Source organism: Cavenderia fasciculata (genome assembly GCF_000203815.1).
Source record: "Cavenderia fasciculata unplaced genomic scaffold Scf_ET2XIPL01COFD4-5, whole genome shotgun sequence".
NCBI classification, from domain to species: Eukaryota; Evosea; class Eumycetozoa; order Acytosteliales; family Cavenderiaceae; genus Cavenderia; species Cavenderia fasciculata.
Window position 1 is genome coordinate 3,447,943 of NW_004457695.1, and position 20,708 is coordinate 3,468,650.

Sequence of the window (20,708 nt, forward strand, 5' to 3'; positions counted from 1 at the left end):
TACTATAATTTAGAGTTGATCCCACCCATTGATGTTCAATATCTTCGATGGCTATTGATCGTGACCAACACATTAAACCACACCATTATTGTAATGACGGGATCAGATGTGTAGGTCATATCTTGGCTTTCCGCATCGCAAACTACATGTTGTCTCTTGGTAAGGTTGTGCAAAAAACTCTTTGAGAGGTCGGATATTTGATGATCCATTACCAGTTGAATCGCTCATCAAACAAGCTGCCGTCAGATGGATAGATACGATGACGTTGATTTTTTTCAAAAAATCGAGCTACACCTCCCAGATTCTATGTTTTTTACCACCACGGCAAATTGCGATGGGCTCACGTTGCATAATAATCTATGCTACCAAACCCATTTATCTTAACTGTAGTTACGAGGTACGATCATCCCACTTTTTCATCACCATCCATCCTCCAAAGGATTCAATGATCTTCTTATAGTCCCTCCTCTTTGTCTTCACAACAAACAATTCAATTGTAATTCTATTTATTTATTTATTTATTTATTCACTGTACCCTTCTATAACTTTAATTATTATCTTTATCTTAAAAAGTAAAGACTAATTATTAATCATGATGGGTTCAACGTCATCTCGACGACAATACATCCCCTATTTATTTATATTATTTATTATCTCTTTCAATGTACTATTAGCCCGTTCCCAATCAACTAAATTGGGTGAGGTCACCGTAGGTTCAAACCTTTTAATCACATCAACTAATGTTGAAGTATGTATCAATAATAATAATAATAATAATAATAATAATAATATCTTACCCTAACCCCTAACCCCTAAACTACAATACGATGATGGTGGTGGTGGTGTGGGGGGCAATGAAATGATCAAGTCAAAACACTTATCTAATTCTATTTATTTATTTATTTATTATTTTTTCGTCATCATATGCATCTCTCTCTCTAGACCAACTATAAATTTGTTGTAGATTCTAGTATTACTACACCAAAGATTTCCATTGCAATTAGTCGTGGATCAGTCTCTACTCTTAATGATATCATCAATCAAATCAGTAGCTCCAATGTGGTCATTGGTGAGGTAAGAATATTCACAAATACAAATAGAGATAGATATACAAGTAATGATATTAATTTATTATTTCTTCTATTATTATTTTCTTCTATATTGATAGCCAACACCAATTACATCAGCTGTTGCAACTACTACTGATGGTGGTGCTACTACTCAAGGAGGTAGTACAACATCTAATGTCATTTCATCATCCAATAGAGTTTCTGTCACTTTGATGACAATGATTGGATGTTTGTTTGGAGGTGTATTTTTAACCAACAACCAACGTAGTGGTCCAAAGACATTTATTGCAATGATTGTTATTGGTGTTACCTTGTCCAGTGTAGTAAATGCCATTGTATTGGACCAAATCACCGTTGAAGCTACCATCACAATCCCACCAGGGTTTAGATTCGATTCACTCGAAATCAGAGCTGGAAAGGGTTCAGTTTCAATGAATGGAGTTCAAGCCACTTCTCTAAAGGTTGATGCCTGTACTGGTGGATTAGATTTCCCAGTTTCGTTTGGTAGTTTGAATACTCAAACATTTAATGTTTGTACAAAGTCTGCAGTTACAGCAACCGATGTTCAATTATTGGGAACTCCATCGACCATCAATTTGACAAGCAAGTCTGACAAGGTTAATATTGACTTTTTGCTCAGTTATAATGGTCAAGCCAAGGTTGATACCAATCAAGCAATCGACTCGACCATTGTCGGTTCACAGTCGTGTACGTTGACAAGTAGTACTGCTAGTGGCCGTACTGTCAAGCAAGGCACATGCGGTAGTGGGTCGACCACGAACCAATTGAACGTCGTTGCCGAGACTGGTGCCACTGTCGAGGTGTTTAACGCCGAGGCATGTCCAACTGCCGCCGATTGGCGTGATCCAAGACCATCGGCAGCCGGTCCCGTCTCGCCATCCATCATGACCACCATCCCAGTCATCAACAATGTCTTTTCCGGCTCGACCAATCAATGGAAGGTGTTGGCCGACTACAATAACGCCTATGAAGTGACCAACCCGTCGGCTGGCACAACCTCGAACGGTGTCGATGTGTCGGGCTCGCTCAAGATCAGTTTGGGCGGTCCCACCTCGTACTGGATCGTCTCAGAGACATACACCAATTTCTTGCGTGCCAATCAGCCCGTCCAATTCAGCTACAGCTACTTGTTTGCACAAGCAAACACCGCCTCCTTGTATGCTAGCAGTGCATCGATCTGCGCGTTTGTCGGACTCGAGCAAGAGTTTGTCGACGACCCCGACCACTGGCTCCCAACCGACCCCAGCCAATACACGTCGGTTGTCTGCTTCCCCTTCCCAACCACCAACATTGCCGGCAGCCACACTGCCTGGACTGTCAACACTGCCTCGTTTACACCAACCCAAGATCTATCGTCGGTTCGTTTCGCCCTCAACATGACCTACGCCCGTCCATGGGGTACCATTCCGGTCGCCTTTTTCAAGTCTTTGACCTACACCATTCCCCAACGTGCTGTCGCCGCCGTCAGCCCGCTCTCGAGCGACTCTGAGTTGGTCAAGCTTCGCAAACCATCCACTACCCTCACTCCACAGTCCAGCTCGTCTTGTCCACACCTCCAAACCGGTCTCTTGCACTGGCACAACCCCGCCACTTGGGGAGGATCCGTTCCCAACCCATCCAGCGTCATTACCCTCCCTGCCAACTCCAAGGTGCTCATCTCGAGCTGTTCGCTCCAGGCCGGCACCATCTACCAAAAGATCATCGTGCCAGCCACCTCTGAGCTCATCTTTTCCGACGCCAACATCACCATGCATCTCCAAGACATGTACGTCCAAGGTAAGCTTTGGATCGGTAGCTCGTCGTGTCGTTCCAATGGCAACATCGAGTTGATCTTCCACGGTGCCTACACCACCGCCGACACCATCGCCCAATACATGGGTAGCAAGGGTATCGCCGCAGCCGTCGGTGGGTACCTCTCGATCCAGGGCAAGCAGTACAAGAACACATGGACCAGACTGTCGGTCACTGCCTACCCATACGACCGTCTCCTCTATCTCCAAGATGCCGTCAACTGGGAGGTTGGCCAAAAGATCGTCGTGACAACCTCGCGATTCGAAGATGAATGGTACCCTGAAAACGAGGTACTCACCATCCAAGCCGTCTCTGCCAATGGCAAGACCGTCCAGACTGTCGAGCCCGTCCAATTCTACCATTATGCAGGTCAAGAGTATCAAGCCGAGGTAGGTCTCTTGTCGCGTCGTATCATACTCCGTGGTGACGCCGCCAGCTCTGAACCAAAGAAGTTTGGTGGTCATGTCCTCACAATGGGCAACAGTCAGTTTGCAGGTATCGAACTCATCAACATGGGTCAGCGTAATATGCGTGCTCGTTACCCACTCCATTTCCATCTTGCCGGCACCGTCAGCAACAGCTATGTCTCGGACTGCTCTGTACACGACACCTACTACCGTTGTGTCACTATCCACGGCACCCACAACCTCACAGTCACCGAGAACGTTGCCTACGACGCCACCGGTCACTGCTACTACATTGAAGACGGTATCGAAGAGAACAACACTGTCTCGTACAACTTGGCTGCCTACGTCCACACCATCTTTGCATCGGCCGGCGGAAACACCCAACAAGGTCAATGGTTCAACGAGCAACCCGAGCTCACCCAACCCGCCGACACCGCCGCCGCAGGCTACTACATCACCAACGCCTACAACCGTATCTATGGTAACGCTGCCAGCGGTGGTTGGGCATCCTACTCATTCCCCAATCTTCCCAACTCGATCGGTCAATTCAAGTCGGTCGTGTTTAGTCCCATGCTCAGACCAACACTCGAGTTTGACGGCAACACTGCTCACTCTGCCGGTTACATGTTTATGTTTGGCAGTTGCGTCTACTGCGGTGGTGTCTTGCAGTACTTGGCCAACGGCAGTCTCACCTACCAGTCGGGTCGTCCCGCCGACTCGAGAGACACAGTCTTTTCAAATGGAACCGAAGCTTGGATGCAATACACCAATCTCAAGGCCTACCAATGCTCTGACGGTGTCGGACATTGGGGTGAGCGTATCGAAGTGATCAACTATGAGTCGCACGACAATCTCCGTTCCGGAACCGTGTTTGGTAGCTCATGGCTCAGCAGCGCTATCATCAACGGTCGTTCTGGCAATGTTGCACGTTCCATCAACTCCAAGCAAGGATTCCAATTCTACGACACGTGGACCAGAACCATCTTGACCAACATCAACTTTAGAAACTTTATTGCATTGGCCAAGCAACCATCGAATCCACAAGATGACAACCGTGTGCTCGTCTCCATGACACACAGCGACATTTACAAGCCCCAAGGTATCAGTGCCACCCGAAACATCACCTTTACCAACACTCTTGTCAAGCAACGTATGGGACACAACGTCACCAACACTGGTAGCTCACGTTACTACAACTTTGTCGATTGGGATGGCTCCTTTACCGGCCGTAACGTCCCATCTATTGTCGGCTCGCATCTCAACTGGTGGCAATACGACAACACCTGCACACTCTCGCCAGAGTGGGGTATCTACCACTGTGTCAAGGGATCAACTGCCCGTGAAGTCGGTAACCTCGATCTCTTGATCCCAGGCATCATCAACGACGTCGAAGAAGATCCAAACACCGTCGTCGGTATGTCCAATCTCTTTGGTCCAGGCATTCCAACCACTGGCACCCGTCGTCAAAGCCCAATCACCAACAATGTTGGTATCACTGGTGTCACTGGCATGGGTTGGTATCTCTACGTGAACAGTGGTGCACCAACTCAATTCCAACTGTCCACACGTCTTGTCCCATACGGACGTTACATTGTTGTTGCCATGAGATATCCAGCCAACACTCAATTCTCAATTGACCAATGGTACCAATGGAGAACACCACAAGCTGGCCCCAAGTTCAATGCCACCTCTACCTTTACCGAACTTTTGAATGGAAATGGTGCTGCCTACTATTTCGATCAAACTCATTTGTACTTAAAGGTTGTCAATCCAAGACTCGATAATGGTGATGATGAAGCTTATACTCGTGGTGGTGCCAGTGTCTACACCATCTATACTGGATTCTTTTATCGTGTCACTGCTACTTGTACTTCATGTAACATGCAAGTATCTGATGATATGCCAACTAAATGGACTTAATCAAACAAACAAACAAACAAACAAAAAACAACAACTATTTGTTTTTCCAATGTAATACCATACATATAATAAATTATTTATTTATTTATTTTATCACACAATAATAAATATTAAATGAGTCATTATTATTATTACTTTATTATTATTTCCATATTTTATTTATTTAATTAAATAAGAAATCAATAGCAAGTGATTTTAATAAATTAATTTTGGTTGTCTTTTGGAAATTGGTTCTAATATCTGGATGATTAAATTCATTTAGAATTGGTGATGATATAAGTTGATTCAATAAAGTTAATTTCTTTGTATCTTTTAATCTATTATAATGGTCTAAATAAAAAATAAAAACAAAGAAATTAATATTATAAAAATGTAAAAAACTTTCTTTCTTTCTTTAACATACTAATTAATAATTCTAAAATTGGTATTTCAAAAATATATTGAAAGTATAGAGAGTCTAGAGTATTTAAATGATCTTGAATGATTTTGAAACAAGTAGAAAAGGTTTGATTTTGTAATTGTGTGGCAGTGGTTGGTAGTAATATTTGATTGACAGCAACTGCTTGCATTGGGTATCCAAGTTGTATCAGACAATTGGAAAGTTTAAATACAATTCTTGACATGTCTGTTAGTTGGTCAATGGCTTTACGAGTATTGGTAAAAAATGATGATTGCAATGCAAATGCCATCAAATACGATCTTAGACTCTCCAAATATTTGTTTTTTTCATAATACAATTCACCCAATATATAGTGTGACTTGAAAGATACCTTTTCTACTGCTCTATTGAGTCGAAGAGCAGTATTTAATATTATTTCTCTGACAACTGCATCCAATTGATCAATATTTGTTGATACGTGGTGTTGAAATATTGAACTGGTGAGTTGTTGTGATGATTGTTGTTGAGATACTAGTAATGTTAATTCTCCATAGTGTTCCAAATACAACTCTTCAACTCCTCCTCCTCCTCTTGGATCTTTGAGTTGTTGTGATGATTTTGATAGGATTGAAAGTATTCCAATTAAAATTGATAAGAGTGATTCCAATAATGATTCATTGTTTATATGATTTAATAATCCTATCGAAGTTGGATTGATAAATGATAAGGTTGAATTTTCTTCGACTAAACTTGATACTGGATCCAATACCCAATGTTTTGAACATCCACTTTCATTCAATGGCATTAATAATTTAATAAATAAAAGTATATTTCCATTTTTTGATTTATAATTGATTTTTTATCAACATCTAAAAAATAAAAGAAAAAAAGGTAAATAAAAGGAAATGATTTTTTTTTTTTGATTTACACATACCCATAGAATCTTTTGATGATGATGAAAATAAATGAATTGAAATTAAATTTAATGATATTGAGGAGAGTAATTTTGAAAGTTGTAAAAGAGTATTGGTTAATCTTGCAATGGTTGGTGAAGGGTAACTATTTGGTGGTTGTTTTGATAGAATGTCAGAACATGTAGAAACTGCATTCCATCTATTATTATTAATCAATGTTGATATGATGGTGATGACCATTTCATAGGTTGGTGTATATTTGTTGATTGTATTTTTTAAAGCGTTGATTACTTGTTGATTTTCTTTTTCTTCATCGATTCCTCCTACGTTCTTGTAAAATTCATTCATTGATTGAATCAATTCAAAATAACATTTTTCTTCCAATGTTACTTTGTGTTTAACATTGATTGAAGAATCTTGTTTTTTGATAATTTGTCTAACACTTTTTTCTAAAAGTAATTGATCAATGATTGTTTTATCCGTCTGTTGAGTTAACTCTTTAATTAATTGACCAGTTTTTATAGTATCATCTTGATTTAATATTTCTCCATAAATTTCAAATTTTGACAATTTAATTTCATCATTGTCATCATCCATTTTTTCATCTAAATCATCCTTTTCAATAATATCTATTTCTGTATATAATTTTGGTACTGTAAATGAATCAATAAATGAATGTTAGATATAAAGATAAATTTGATTTTTTGATTTTTTTCAAAATAGTTACAAATTCTTTTAAAATAAATCCAATATTGATCATTATTTAAAATATAACCAATTCTATTTAAATGAAATGTTAATCTCTCCAAATGCGTTGATTGATTGTTGTTTTGTTTCTCCTCTGATATGAATTTATGTACAGTATTAAATAAAAATTCAAAACTCTTTTCATTAAATTGATTAATTATATCATAATTGAAATTAAATGAATCTAAACATATAGTAATTAAATATGTTGTTAGAAATATATTTCTATTCTATTCTATTACTAATTTTTTTTTGACATACTTTGATAAATAATAGATTTAATTAAATTTAAAATAAAGATATTGATTCGATTGTTTTGATGAATGATTTGATGTCTTTCTAGATTTGTTCTAAATTGCCAATTTAGAGTAGAATCTATAATATCAATGTATAGATACTCTAATATTTTATCTTGTTGATTATTTACAATGGCCAATTCTATCTTTTCCAATGTTGATTCTTCTTCCTCCTCATCGTCGTCTTTTTGTCTTTTTTCTACAATTATTTTATCACTTGAATCAATTTTCATCATTCCATCGTCTTCTTGATCCATCATTGATTTACATGCTATTAAAAATGATTTTGCTCTTTCTTTACTATTAAATCTAAAATTAAAATTAAAATTAATTAATTAATATCTTTCTTTTTTTCTTTTGTCTCTTCTTCTTCTTCTTTCTCTTTTCATACTCTCCATATTTTAAAGATTGATTAAAATAATCTTTTGCAATTGAATATTCTTGTTTATAGAAATAGTATTCACCTAGCTCTAATGTAATTTCGGCGATTGCAGGTTGAAGGTCTTTGTTATTTCTGTATTTATCGATCCAATCGATAAGAAAGTCGAGACAATCTTTGGTGATTTGTTCAAGAACAAGTATTTCAGGTTCTTTTTGTAAAATGTCAATTGGTGAATCTCTTTCTCTTTCCTTGGTCGATTGTATACTAATGTATTGGGGTGGAGTAGGAGGAGGTGATGATGGCGGTGTTGAAGATGCGCTATTGCTAGGACTGCTGTTTGACCCTATACCAATCAACCCCAAAGTTTGTTGCAATGAAAGACTGGGAGTGTTGGAGGGAATAAGAGGTGATGCAGTACCACCCAATACCATTGTTTTAGAGAATAGTGCATGTGAAGAGTTGATCAAGTATTTTAACGGATCACCTTTAATGATACCTCTGATAATCCATCTTTTCAGATAAGTGTGAAATACGCTATCATTGGGTTGACTCGATTCCAATTCCTCAACTAGCAGTCTTTGATGTTTAAAGGCTTGAATGATTTTACCAATATCACTCAACGATAAATTAGCCTCTGTAATAACAATGATCACCAAATTAACCAACATCTTTAATCTATGTGTTGTTATAGTTGATAGATTGGTTGTTGTCGTTGTTGGAGTTGAATTTGCAGACAGAGTAGTAGATGTTGTTGTAGCTGTAGCAGTAGGAGGTGGAGGAGAAGAAATGTTGGCAGCAGCACCTCCCTTGTAACCCTTTTCATATTGTTTCATTAAAGTCTTTACAATCGATGCTTCATTTGGATGATTTGTAGTATTGTTCTTTAATTCTTTTAACTTTAATTGAATTGAGTTGATTATTAGTATCATTAAGAGAGAGAGAGACATAGAAGATATATATATGTACATACATGATCTTTCAACTTTAAAGGGTCTAAAAGATAATCTAACCAACGATCAGTATAATCCTCACCAATTGCCAATGCAATCGGTGATAATATGGTCGGCATACGATCACCCTTCATTTCTTTATTCTATCTTCTCTGTCTATCTATCTACTCCTCTTGTTTCAATATGTATGTGTATAATTCGACAGTTTGTAGAGTAATCAAAAAAAAAGATTTAGTGTTTGGGTAATTTGGTGAAGTTAGCTAAAACCAAAAGTCATATTCTTTATAATGTTTGGAGGTTCATTAGTAAATAACTAGTGATAGGATGTATGAAGTGGGGTTGGGAGGGTGGAAATCGAAGTTTGCCCTTCCCTATGATCATCATATTGACATCGACATTCATTCATTGTGATTGCAATATATATAAAATCAAGTTTTTAAAAGAAGCATACAAGCAAGAATTATTTATATTAATAATAATATTAAAAATAATAGAGTAGATTTGAATGGATAGACGATTCGATTGTTTACATCTTGGATGTAATCAATATTTTACTACAAACTCTTCACTCAAGAGACATGAGAATAACAAACATAAAGAAAAGTGTAAAGATCGATGCCAAGCATGCAAGGCTAGAAAAAAGAAGATATTAAAAGATATAGAGAGAGATAAACTCAAAAAGAAGTGTATACATGATGTTTGTAATAATAGGTTATTATCTGGTAACAGAGCGAGACATGAAGCCAAATCACACTTTGAAAAATGTTCCATAAACAAATGTGATATATGTTTTGACCATAAATTAGAAAAAGAGAAATTAAACGATGAAATCATATCAAGTTATTATTTATCTCGTTTGCCCACTAGTATCGAGCCTCTTGGTTTACAACTATTAGAAAATTAATAATATTAAATAAATAATAAATCAAAAATACTTTTAATATTCAAACAACAAAGAAAAATTGACTTTTAAGGAAAACTTCCATCTTTTAAAGAAAGACAACAACACCCCCTCTTTAAAAAGATAGAGAGATTTTTCAAGATCAAGACTGAATGTGATTGGGGTGACATCATACAAAAGTCACTTCACCAATTTAATTATTTATTTATTAACCAACCGTTAACCATCGTAAAAAGAACCATGGTTCAAGGAAGGTATTGATCTCATCATCATAATACCCATTCAAAGTATACAAATTAATTTAAATTAATTAATGTGTTGGTCAATCGATCAGATCAATTGTTTCAACTTTGTTAAATCTTTTGACAATCCTACTTTATCGATCACCCTTTACATCTTGAGGATGTAAAAGTCACCTCCGACAAATAGCTATATTGAATAAACGAATACGACTATTAGATTAATTGGAGCTTCATCTTTTAAAAGAATATTAATTATTCTTTTGATGGTGTTGGTGTTGACAACATGGTTATAGTCGAAACTATCCACCTATCGTCAACTATTGAATCCAAAGTCTCTAGATTTAAATTAACAAAGTAAGTAAGTATAAAATTGATACTTTTTAAACATTCAATTATCAATTGTAAATCAATAACAAACCAAATCAAATATTCACAAATATTAATTAAAATATTAATATAAATATATATATAAATAAAATGTCAATCTTTGGTATGATGATATTATAATAGATAATTAATAATGATTTATTTAAATAAATAATTAACCTTATTCTCTATTATTATTATATTTAATATTTATAGCATCATTAGAGAAATTATCTCTAAGTAGTTCAATCAAAAAAATGAATCAACAAATAAACAATGATATTACTAAAATGCAAAATCAATGTTTAGATAACCAAAATTGTAGTCATAATGAACTATCACAATTTAAATGGAAATTGGTTAAATTTAGATCATTTTAAACAAACAATCAAATAATAATAATAATAGAAACACCAAATTGTATTTTTAAAAAATAGGCCGACTTTTTACAAATAATATTACCAAAGATTATAATAATAAATTATTAATCCGATATATTATCCATATTTTATATATAATTTAATTTTAATATTGATTTTGATTTTGATTTAATTTAGTTTAATAACCACCATCTCCACCCATAAAATCTCTTTTAGAACCTTGTTGTTTTTGTTGTTGTTGTTTAAGTTTTGGACAATTAATGAGACGATGACCACGACCATCACAATAGTCACATGATAATGATTGATCTTCTTCTTCTGCAACACCACCAGTCATGAGATAGGAAGAAGAGTCATCTTGAATTTCGAGTAGTACTTGTGGAACCTTTTGTTTCGACTCGATTAACAAATGTTTGAGATCCAACAATACAGATTCACTTTGATTTTTGTTGATAAAGGTTGTTGCGACACCAGTCTTTCCACATCTACCAGTTCTACCAATACGATGAATATAATTTTCAATTTCCTTTGGCATATCGAAATTAATGACATGTTGAATGTCTGGGAAATCCAAACCCTTACTAGCCACATCGGTAGCCACCAACACATCTTTTTTACCATCTTTAAATGCTTTAATCGCTGTATCACGTTCCTCTTGTGATTTGTCTCCATGTACTGCAACAGCTTCAACTTGTTTTAATAATAAATATTCATGAATATCATCTACATCCTTTTTATTCTCACAAAATATTAATACCTAAAATGTATAGTAAATTAAAAAATACAAATATTAATATTAATATACTTTTTATATTTCTTTCTTTCTTTTCTTTTCTTTTCTTTTCTATTCTTACAGGAGGAGCAGTTTTTTGTAAACATTCTAATAAATAAACAATTTTAGATTCTTGTTTTACATATTCCACTTCTTGAATGACATCGAGATTGGCAGCACCTGCACGTCCGACATTGACTTCGACGGGACGTACCAAGGCACTACGAGCAAAAGTTTGAATTTTCTTGGGCATGGTGGCAGAGAAGAGTAGTGTTTGTCTCTGTCCTTGGAAATAGTCCATGACCGTACGGATATCGTCTTCGAATCCAAGATCAATGAGACGATCGGCTTCATCAAGCCCCAAATATTTACAATAGGCTAGACTGACACGACGCTTGTTGAGGAGGTCGATCAGACGTCCGGGCGTAGCGACAATCATGTGAATACCACGTTTAAAGAGATGCTCTTGCTCGCCCATATCGATACCACCAATTGCCAACAATGTACGCAACTCGAATCCACGCTCCTTTTTTATGGCGTCTGATAGTGCGTTGACCAAATCGTATGTCTGTCGAGCAAGTTCACGTGATGGACAGATGATCAGTCCAAAGGGACCTTCACCCGCCTCGATAGGCAGTCTCTTTTCAGCGTCCATTGCCAACAACACCATTGGCAGTGCAAATACAAGTGTCTTGCCACTCCCAGTAAATGCAATACCAATCATATCACGTCCACTCAATGCTACGGGTAGACCTTGAATTTGAATGGGTGTAGGTTTCTTGATACCCTTTGCTTCCTTGAGATACCGGATGATTTCACGTGGCAACTTCATCTCTGCAAACGATGTGAGTGGTGGTGGCACTTCCTCACCTGCAACGTGTATATGTAGTGCTTGTCTAAGATCTCCGTGTGTACTCTCACCACGATCCAATACGTAGCGAGGTGGTCGCCAATCAGTCTTGATCGAATCTTTGTACACCACATCTTTGGCACGGTCTTTAACCGATACCAATGGTACAAATGACTTTATACTCTTTAAAATCTCTTCCTCTTCTCTTTTAATTCTTTCTTCCTCTTCGTTGAATCCCTTTCCTTCTTTTTGCATTTGTTCTTGTTGTTTGAGTATTTCTAATTTCTGTTCAATCAAACTCTTATACTTGTTCTTGTCACCTTCTGATGACTCTTGTCCATCCTTCTTTTCATCTGATATATCTTTCTTTATCTTGCTACTATCATGATGATCTGATTGTGGAAGAGACGACTTTATCGTTTCACTATATTGTTTGAGTTTCTTTGCTTTTCTTTCTTTTAATGGTACCCATTTCTCTACTTGATCATCATCGTCATGATGATTATTATTATCTTCATTATTATGATTATAATCTCTTTTACTATCCATTATATCTATTTATATATATCTTTCACTCTAAATTAAAAAAAGAATGAATGAGTTCTGCAGAAATCTACTTTGTTTTTTGACTCTTTGATTTATTTTCAGCAATAGAATTAATTTATTTATTATTTATTATTAATTTATTTTCTTGAATAGTTTAAATTGACAGTTGCTGAATGTTTATCAGTTGTAAATTTAGATTGAGCATAATCAAGTTTGAAATTGGTGTTTATAGTTGATAGGTCAAGGATTGGTGTAGTTTTGTTGTTTTGATAGATGAATTGCTGGACATGGTCTGTTTGGGAGAGTTGCTCGAGGTATACACCGAGTGCATAACTACCAGTACATTTAAATGTTGTAACAGAGGTATTGGTTTTGATGTATGGATCTGTTGAGCTGATGTTGTGAGCTTTGACCTTTTTGATGGTTGGTGGGAGTCTGAGAATGGCGGGACAGGCAGAGTTGTGGTTACTGCGGTATCTCACACTTGTCAAGTTGGGGAAATACGCGATGATTCGTGTTTCTTGTGGCTTGAGTAAAATGCATCGGACCGATTTCATAACATCATCGGTCAGCTCGACGTAGCCAGATGCTGCATGAATAGGAAAGTAGAGTTTGATGAGTGGCTTGTCTTTTAACAGTTTGGCAAGATAAGCATAGTCACAGTGACCAGTCATATGACTCAAGTCAAGTTTGTTGAGTAAATTGAATTGTTGAAGATCGAGTGTTTTTGGAAATGATGATGTCCCAGGCAACACCAATGAACAAATGTTGGGATATCCAGTAGCAAAAGAAGAGATGGCTCCCATTGTTCCCAATGATCGTATTTTTGTGATACCATCTTTCTCCTCTTGATCATCATATCTAATCTCTCCAAATGGATGTACATTATTTGGATTTAAAGTAATGGTATTGATCTTTTTTAAAAGACAATAGTCACCTGTTCGATTTCCAAGTGTATCCCTTCTATCAGGTACATTTACCATTAAAATATTATTAAAATGGTTTGATTGAATATGTTTGAATAAATCTTTTGAAATGAGTGATAATTGTAATCTTGATCGATTGACTTGTCGTCCATTTAATCCAAGTGGAGAATAGGTTGTTTTTGTTGAAAAATGAACAGCACATTGATTCTTGATTGCAAAGAATGATTCAATCAATGCTTCATCATTCAATATTTCCATTCCTTTTTCATTCCATTGATTCAATATATTTATATCATAAATACATGTACAACGATCCCTTAAATCCCAAACCATTGATATAATCTGTCGAATAATATTATTTGGTAATTGTTTACTATTATCACCAACTTTCATTTCCACTTCAACTTTATCATTATTATTATTATTAATATTATTAATTACTGTTGTTGTTGTTGTAGAAGAGGATAAAGTATTATTATCATTATTATTATTATTAATATTATTAATATTATTAATTAATTTTTTAAATTGTAATTTTTTTAAAGAATCTGGAGTTGTAAATATTGATCCAGTGTATTGGTAACCCATTGATTTAAATCTATTGACTTGGAGATGATTGATATCATTGGCAGAATCAATGATGATTTTGGTAAGACTTGTTTGATTAAACTTTAATAGTTTTAAATCCTCGACATTGAAATAATAGGCAATGTTTCTATTGATTAGACTGTCTTGTACTTTTCTATTCTTGATGGCTCTGAATCTGACTGTACGGACGTGAGGGTTACGAACGAGTGGCGATACATTTGGTAGAGGCAAGTTAAACGAGAGCTTCTTGACACTTTCAGGGACGACTAGATCATCCCAATTTGGATGCATATTGACCAAGTAGGAGATATAGACGTGTTTGAGTTTGGGAAAGTCTTGTTGTTGAATCTCTTTATAATCAATATCCACGGTATTTGGGTATACAATAAGCTTGGGATGCATTGATATGGTTTGGAGGTTTTGTTTAAGTTCCGATTGCATACTATTCCAATCAAAGTAGACTGGCAACAGAATCTTGGTGAGTTTAGTGGTTGACGGGAGTGATCTAATTTGTGCAATTTCATCAGACAGCGAGCCAGTGTTGAGTAGGTTGATAGAGGTGAGGTTGTCAAACGTGGTAAAGAGTGCTTTAACCATATACTTGCTGGGTTTGGTGTCAGTGTACGGCACAATACTTTTGAGCTTGGGCATTGCTACACCCAACTTTCTAATGTGCTCTACCTTTTCAAGCAAGTGTGATCCTTTAATATACACCTTTTCAACGCCGACAAACATCTCCTTTGACGAAAAGGTATTGTCAACAAAGAACTTGGGTGTCGACCCAGATGGGACAGGCATGACAGTCAGAGTAGTAGCCTTTTTAATGATACAATGTTCGTCTTTGATATGACTCCACATTTCATCGGTTGGTTCTATTGCAATGTTGGTGAATAGATGAGTGGACACGTACGAGAACAGTCTCTTGGAGACCAATCCCAAAGACCGTGTCCAACGTTTACTGTCGTCCATAAAAGTCGAATGACTGAATCTACGGTACTCGTCGAAATTGAATGATGGCTGGCACCCCATACCAACGGTGAACTTGTGTAGTGGACAAAGATCATCTTGCTTGATTTCATGTTTCTTGATAAAAGGGTTCATTTGGATATACCCAAACACAGTTTGATCTTGTATGTTGTCGGCAGAGTCAGAGTCACCTAGCATAGATGCTTGGAATGAAGTATCGGTTACTACACCTCTACTACTATTCAAGTCGAATTCAAAGCGAGTTCGGTTGGCCACCGCATCAGAGTACGCCTTTGAATTGACACAAGTACACTTTGCAATACATTTAGTTTCACAAGCCTCCTTTAGTATTCTAGCAATGATGATCCATGGCAAAGCATACTCTAACGCACCTTGATTGTAGTCGGTTAGAGTATTACTCTCGATTTGTTGTTGATGTTCTTCTCTTTGCTTTTCATGTTTGAGTATCTTTTTGATCATCAATGTCTTTGTCTCTTTGTTGGTGACTGCTATATCATTCTTTACACACAAGTCATAGATATCATTTTTATACAGTTGATTCAACTCTTCTTTTGTGTATTCACTAATATCTTTGTGTTCATCTGATTCGTTTATTCTCTTCATTCTTGTGTGTATGCAAAAAAAAAAACAAAATAATGAAACAAAAAATCTCCCTAAGCCCAACAAACAAACAATAGCCATATTTCTTCGACTTGATCAGATGACCTCAAAATATCTGATGTTTGTCCCAAAAAAACGTCGGTTTTGTAAAAATCGTAGAAATAAGAAACAGTACTTGGAAACCATGACCCGGGATCTATAGACAGTTTAGAGATATTTGTTACACATGTCGCGCGACTAGTTACACCTCATTTATTATTGATTATTTTTTTTGGTTGTAATATTTCTTCTTGAAAATAATAAGGTAATTTTTTGATCGACATTTCCAATGATTTTAGATCTCGAGTGGATTAGTTGAAAATTGGTAGTTGACATGTCTATTAGAGGCATCGTACTGTTGGATTGATAAATAAATGTTTTGAGGAGTGAAAGACTAATCTTTTGAAAGTTCATTTAGGAAAAGAAGGATATTGTATCCATCCTTGTGATAATATTTAAAAGTGTCAAGACAAGTGTTGAGTTTGACAAGTTGTCTTGCACTTTCAAAGTTGGAGCATGTTATCTTTTTGACTCTGTCTGGAAACTTGAATTCTTCTTTATACTCTGCAGAGTACTCTGGATGAAGGTGAAGTTGAGTGACATTTGGAAAATGATCGAGAATATTAGATTGTTTGGGGTCGATTAAAATGCATCGTAGTGATTGTTTGACATCATCTGAAAGTTCGAGGTATGAACTTGTCATACTCTGGTGGTAGTAGAGTTTGGTGATTGGTTTACCTTTTAGTACCTTGGCAAGTTGATTCTGTTCCATGGTTGTGCGACCTGTTCGAACACTACGTATATCCAGTTTGGTTAAATGTGCGAGTCTACCAACTATGGCAGTGGGTGGGTAGTTGAGAGCATCTCTGAGGAGGAGAGAGGTGAGGTTGGAAAAGGAAATGAGTGATTGAAGTGAACCGTGGCTGACATCGAAACAATTGATCTTGGTGATTGCCAATCTCTCCTCTTTGGTAAACAATGTGACTGGCTTCATAATGAGCTGAAGAGATGGATCGAATGTTATTCTTTAACATGCAAGTATCAGCTGGTTTTTGGGTATACACTTCTTGACCAACTCGAGATATAAATATATTATTAAAGTGATTTAATTTAATATAATTGAATAAATCCTTTGAAATGAGTGATAGTTGTAATCTTGATCGATTGACATGTATCCCATTCAATCCAAGTGGAGGGTATGGTGTTGTGGTTGAAAAATGAACTGACATTGATTCTTGATTGCATGGAATGATTCAATAAATGATTCATCAATCCTAATCATCAATTGATTTCTCTCTAATACATTTGTATCATAAATACAAGTACAACGATCTCTTAAACTCCAAACCATAGATATAATATTATAAATAATATAATTTGGTAATTTTCTATTTGTACTATTACTATTATCGATATTATTATTATTATTACAACTACTACTACTACTATTACAATTATTATTATTATTATTATTATTATTATTATTATTATTATTATTATTATTATTATTATTATTATTATTATTATTATTACAACTATTATTATTATTATTAATTTCTAAGATTGATTTTTTAAAAGATAATTTTTGAAAGGTTCTAAATGTTGATCAACCCCCCCCTTACTTAATTATTCAAAGTAACCATACTTTAAAAAAGTAATTTCGACTGATCAAATCATTTAAAAAGTAGTCACCTATTCGAGCTCCAATTCTATTTGATTGGCGCCGAAAATATGTGACCGTTATAAATAAAATGTTCACTGTTGTAAATAACAGTGTGTGGCTTGGGCGTTGGATAGCTGGCGCTCTCAAAAAAGTTTACAAGCATTCGCCCTTGCAGGGCTCATTATATTAAATAAGTTAAAATAGTTAATGCTGATGTTTTTATTCCTGAAAGATAGACATACAAAGTTGAAATATAACATGGATTGGATGATAAACGAGAATGCTTTAGTGAGAGTGGTTCTAGCAATTACAATAGACAAAACATTGATTATCAATGTTGTATGTAATAGGTTGAATGTTACTGTCATCATAGAATGTTGGTATATTAATATAAATTGTTGTTATCGTTCAAAGTTGAGCTGAATCTATAGGACCTCTATCTATAATAGAAGACTACCCTCTTAGTACTAATCTTTGTTCACAAAAGACAAAGAATCTGTCTTGTTGTTTTGACAAGAGAATGAAAAAAAAAAAAAAAAAAAACAAGTGGTGTCAGAGTGTTTCAAACAAAGAATTTCAATACCAACAACAACAACAACAACATTAAAAGGAGAACCCATGTTTTCTATTATCTTACGACATCTCTTTTAATCATAACATGTATAATGCTTTGTCAATAACAGAAATTGCATCACAAAGCGATTTCAAACGATGGTCAGCAAAACAAGTAAAAGAATGGGCTACAAAAGAAGTTCAAGTAAGAGAAGAATATGCCCAGATGCTTCTTGATAATGATGTAGATGGAGAGAGTATAGCAGTGTTTACAGAGGCTGATTTTGGTAAATGTGGCATAGTCGTAGCACCTGCAAAGAAGCTCTATCTGGCTGCTCAACAACTTTTAATTAAACAACAACAGCAGCAACAACAATCGCTATCGCATCAACACAGCAGCAGTAGAGGTAAGTAATGATAGTTATACATCTATCTTCTATTTCACACATACGTCATCTTGTTCACACATGATTGTCATTCGTCAGCAGACTCCCTCACCACTACCACCGACCGCCCACCATTATGGTTTGTTGCTCTCATTTGGTCACTCGGGTGTGTTGTGGTTCAAGTCATCTGTTAATCACACCATCAACCCTAATATTAAAGTCTTGTCTTATCATCACTCACCCATTAGACATTTTCTAATGATTTTTATTTATATAAAATAAAACCACACATTTTATTTATTTTTTGTTTAATAATTATTTCTTGGAGTTTGATGATAAAAGCACTCAATACTACTGCAGCAGCAGTGTCACTATTTATTCTTTTTGATACATATTTTACCAATAATTATCAAGTTACTTGTTATTCTTTTTTGCCATTTATTCATTTTCTATAATCTTCAACATCTTGTTCATATTAGTCCCATCCCTTGTACATTTCAGAGTTATATTCTTTATTATACATTTTTATATTATTCCCTTAGCACACCTTATCATATCTATATTTTATTATTTTTTAATTAATACTTTTTTCAACATTTCTTTCACATTATAGTTATCGATTGTTATCTCTACAGTTTCTAATTATAATTCTCTTCCCAACCAGAAATGTCTGACCCAAACACTGGTAAGGATATTTATTAGAAGATAAACATATGTTATTATTTACCTTTGGTTGACTGACATTTTTTGTCCCAAAAGAAACTTTAGCTAGTGATACCTTACAGCAAAGACTAGACAAAAGTATGATATATTCTTTAATATATATCACTAAATTATTTACAGCAACTTACTAATATCCACTCCAGTCAAATCATTTACCCTAGTTACCAAACTCAAAGAAAGTGATATTACTGATATACTCCAATCGGAAACAATTGGTGTTTCCTCAGATCATGCAAGTGAAATGGCAGAGTCTCTCTGGAATGATGGGTTCTACACCAAGATCCGCTTACTTGATGCTCTCGAATCCCCCGCCACAAATTATCCACATTTAGTCAAAGGTGCCATAGGAGACCTTAGACGCTTACTCTCAGAAACCCCACCATCTACCCAACAACCTCAAGGTAAACTACATCATTTATTTTGTTTTGTTTGTTCATGTTTACATATCATTGACCTCTTGTGTTCATTCATATATTTCTAATCCTTTGATCCAAACCAAATACCATGGTCCATTCACCACTCTTTATCACTCGACAACCCTTTTATTTTTATCACCCATCTCTTCTCCATCTTATCTACTACTTTTGTCAATCATACCTAATTGGTGCATCAACCAATCACTATCATTCAAATCTTAGTCGTTTTGTTTTGTTTGCTCGTTCTCATATTACAGGCCTTCACTTGCCTCATTGTTGTTGGTCAATCCATCTCCAACTATTCCAAATATTATATCAACCAATCACCATTAATATCACTGGACACTCAAAACCTCTACCTACCTATCCAGTTAACTACACTTCCTTTATCCATCAGATAATTAAAAATCACTATCATTGCCCCTTTAAACCATTACTTGTTGATTATTTTTTGTTTTATTATCTCATCAGTGCACTACCCATCTCTTTTAACCAAACACAATCATTCAACATCTTGTCATTTTGTTTGTTCATCTTTCATGTCATTGACCTCTTGTGTTCATTCATATTTATAATCCTTTGGTCCAAATCAAATACCATTGTCCATTCACCAAGCTACACCACTCTTTATCACTCTACATCCTTTTATTTTTAAGACCCATCTCTTTTTCCTTTTAGTCACTACTTTTGTCAAACATACCTAATTGCTACATCAACCGATCACTATCATTCAAATCTAGTCATTTTGTTTTGCTTTGTTTGTTCTCATATTACAGGCCCTTTACTTGCCTCATTTTTGTTGGTCAATCCATCTCCAACCATTTCCTAAAATTATATCAACCAATCACCATTAATATCGCTGGCTATATTCACTAAAACCCCTCCACCTTTTTG

General features: G+C 35.5%; 8 protein-coding genes across 8 annotated transcripts; 3 read left to right on the forward strand and 5 right to left on the reverse strand.

Moving 5' to 3' along the window:
- Positions 1-47: 47 nt before the first annotated feature.
- Positions 48-5,209, forward strand: DFA_08945 (uncharacterized protein; the record flags this gene model as incomplete). The annotated part of the gene is made up of 4 exons (XM_004356375.1): positions 48-159; positions 675-748; positions 943-1,074; positions 1,169-5,209. The coding sequence occupies 4 exons, from the start codon at positions 48-50 to the stop codon at positions 5,207-5,209; spliced, it is 4,359 nt and encodes a 1,452-aa protein (XP_004356428.1).
- Positions 5,210-5,372: 163 nt separating this feature from the next.
- Positions 5,373-6,393, reverse strand: DFA_08946 (uncharacterized protein; the record flags this gene model as incomplete). Its single annotated transcript, XM_004356376.1, has 2 exons — positions 5,373-5,539; positions 5,613-6,393. 2 exons carry the CDS (start codon positions 6,391-6,393, stop codon positions 5,373-5,375), a joined length of 948 nt encoding a protein of 315 aa, XP_004356429.1.
- A 57-nt stretch (positions 6,394-6,450) lies between these two features.
- DFA_08947 (uncharacterized protein) lies at positions 6,451-9,011 on the reverse strand (the record flags this gene model as incomplete). Its single annotated transcript, XM_004356377.1, has 6 exons — positions 6,451-6,457; positions 6,519-7,155; positions 7,230-7,433; positions 7,511-7,854; positions 7,937-8,823; positions 8,898-9,011. The coding sequence occupies 6 exons, from the start codon at positions 9,009-9,011 to the stop codon at positions 6,451-6,453; spliced, it is 2,193 nt and encodes a 730-aa protein (XP_004356430.1).
- Positions 9,012-10,497: 1,486 nt separating this feature from the next.
- Positions 10,498-10,766, forward strand: DFA_08948 (uncharacterized protein; the record flags this gene model as incomplete). The annotated part of the gene is made up of 2 exons (XM_004356378.1): positions 10,498-10,510; positions 10,603-10,766. 2 exons carry the CDS (start codon positions 10,498-10,500, stop codon positions 10,764-10,766), a joined length of 177 nt encoding a protein of 58 aa, XP_004356431.1.
- A 178-nt stretch (positions 10,767-10,944) lies between these two features.
- ddx41 (DEAD/DEAH box helicase) lies at positions 10,945-12,937 on the reverse strand (the record flags this gene model as incomplete). The annotated part of the gene is made up of 2 exons (XM_004356379.1): positions 10,945-11,523; positions 11,621-12,937. The coding sequence occupies 2 exons, from the start codon at positions 12,935-12,937 to the stop codon at positions 10,945-10,947; spliced, it is 1,896 nt and encodes a 631-aa protein (XP_004356432.1).
- A 134-nt stretch (positions 12,938-13,071) lies between these two features.
- On the reverse strand, positions 13,072-16,038 carry DFA_08950 (uncharacterized protein; the record flags this gene model as incomplete). The annotated part of the gene is made up of 1 exon (XM_004356380.1): positions 13,072-16,038. One exon carries the CDS (start codon positions 16,036-16,038, stop codon positions 13,072-13,074), a length of 2,967 nt encoding a protein of 988 aa, XP_004356433.1.
- A 430-nt stretch (positions 16,039-16,468) lies between these two features.
- Positions 16,469-18,105, reverse strand: DFA_08951 (uncharacterized protein; the record flags this gene model as incomplete). The annotated part of the gene is made up of 4 exons (XM_004356381.1): positions 16,469-16,940; positions 17,011-17,149; positions 17,302-17,669; positions 18,014-18,105. The coding sequence occupies 4 exons, from the start codon at positions 18,103-18,105 to the stop codon at positions 16,469-16,471; spliced, it is 1,071 nt and encodes a 356-aa protein (XP_004356434.1).
- A 290-nt stretch (positions 18,106-18,395) lies between these two features.
- Positions 18,396-20,643, forward strand: DFA_08952 (uncharacterized protein; the record flags this gene model as incomplete). The annotated part of the gene is made up of 4 exons (XM_004356382.1): positions 18,396-18,696; positions 19,435-19,476; positions 19,560-19,857; positions 20,493-20,643. 4 exons carry the CDS (start codon positions 18,396-18,398, stop codon positions 20,641-20,643), a joined length of 792 nt encoding a protein of 263 aa, XP_004356435.1.
- Positions 20,644-20,708: the final 65 nt, after the last annotated feature.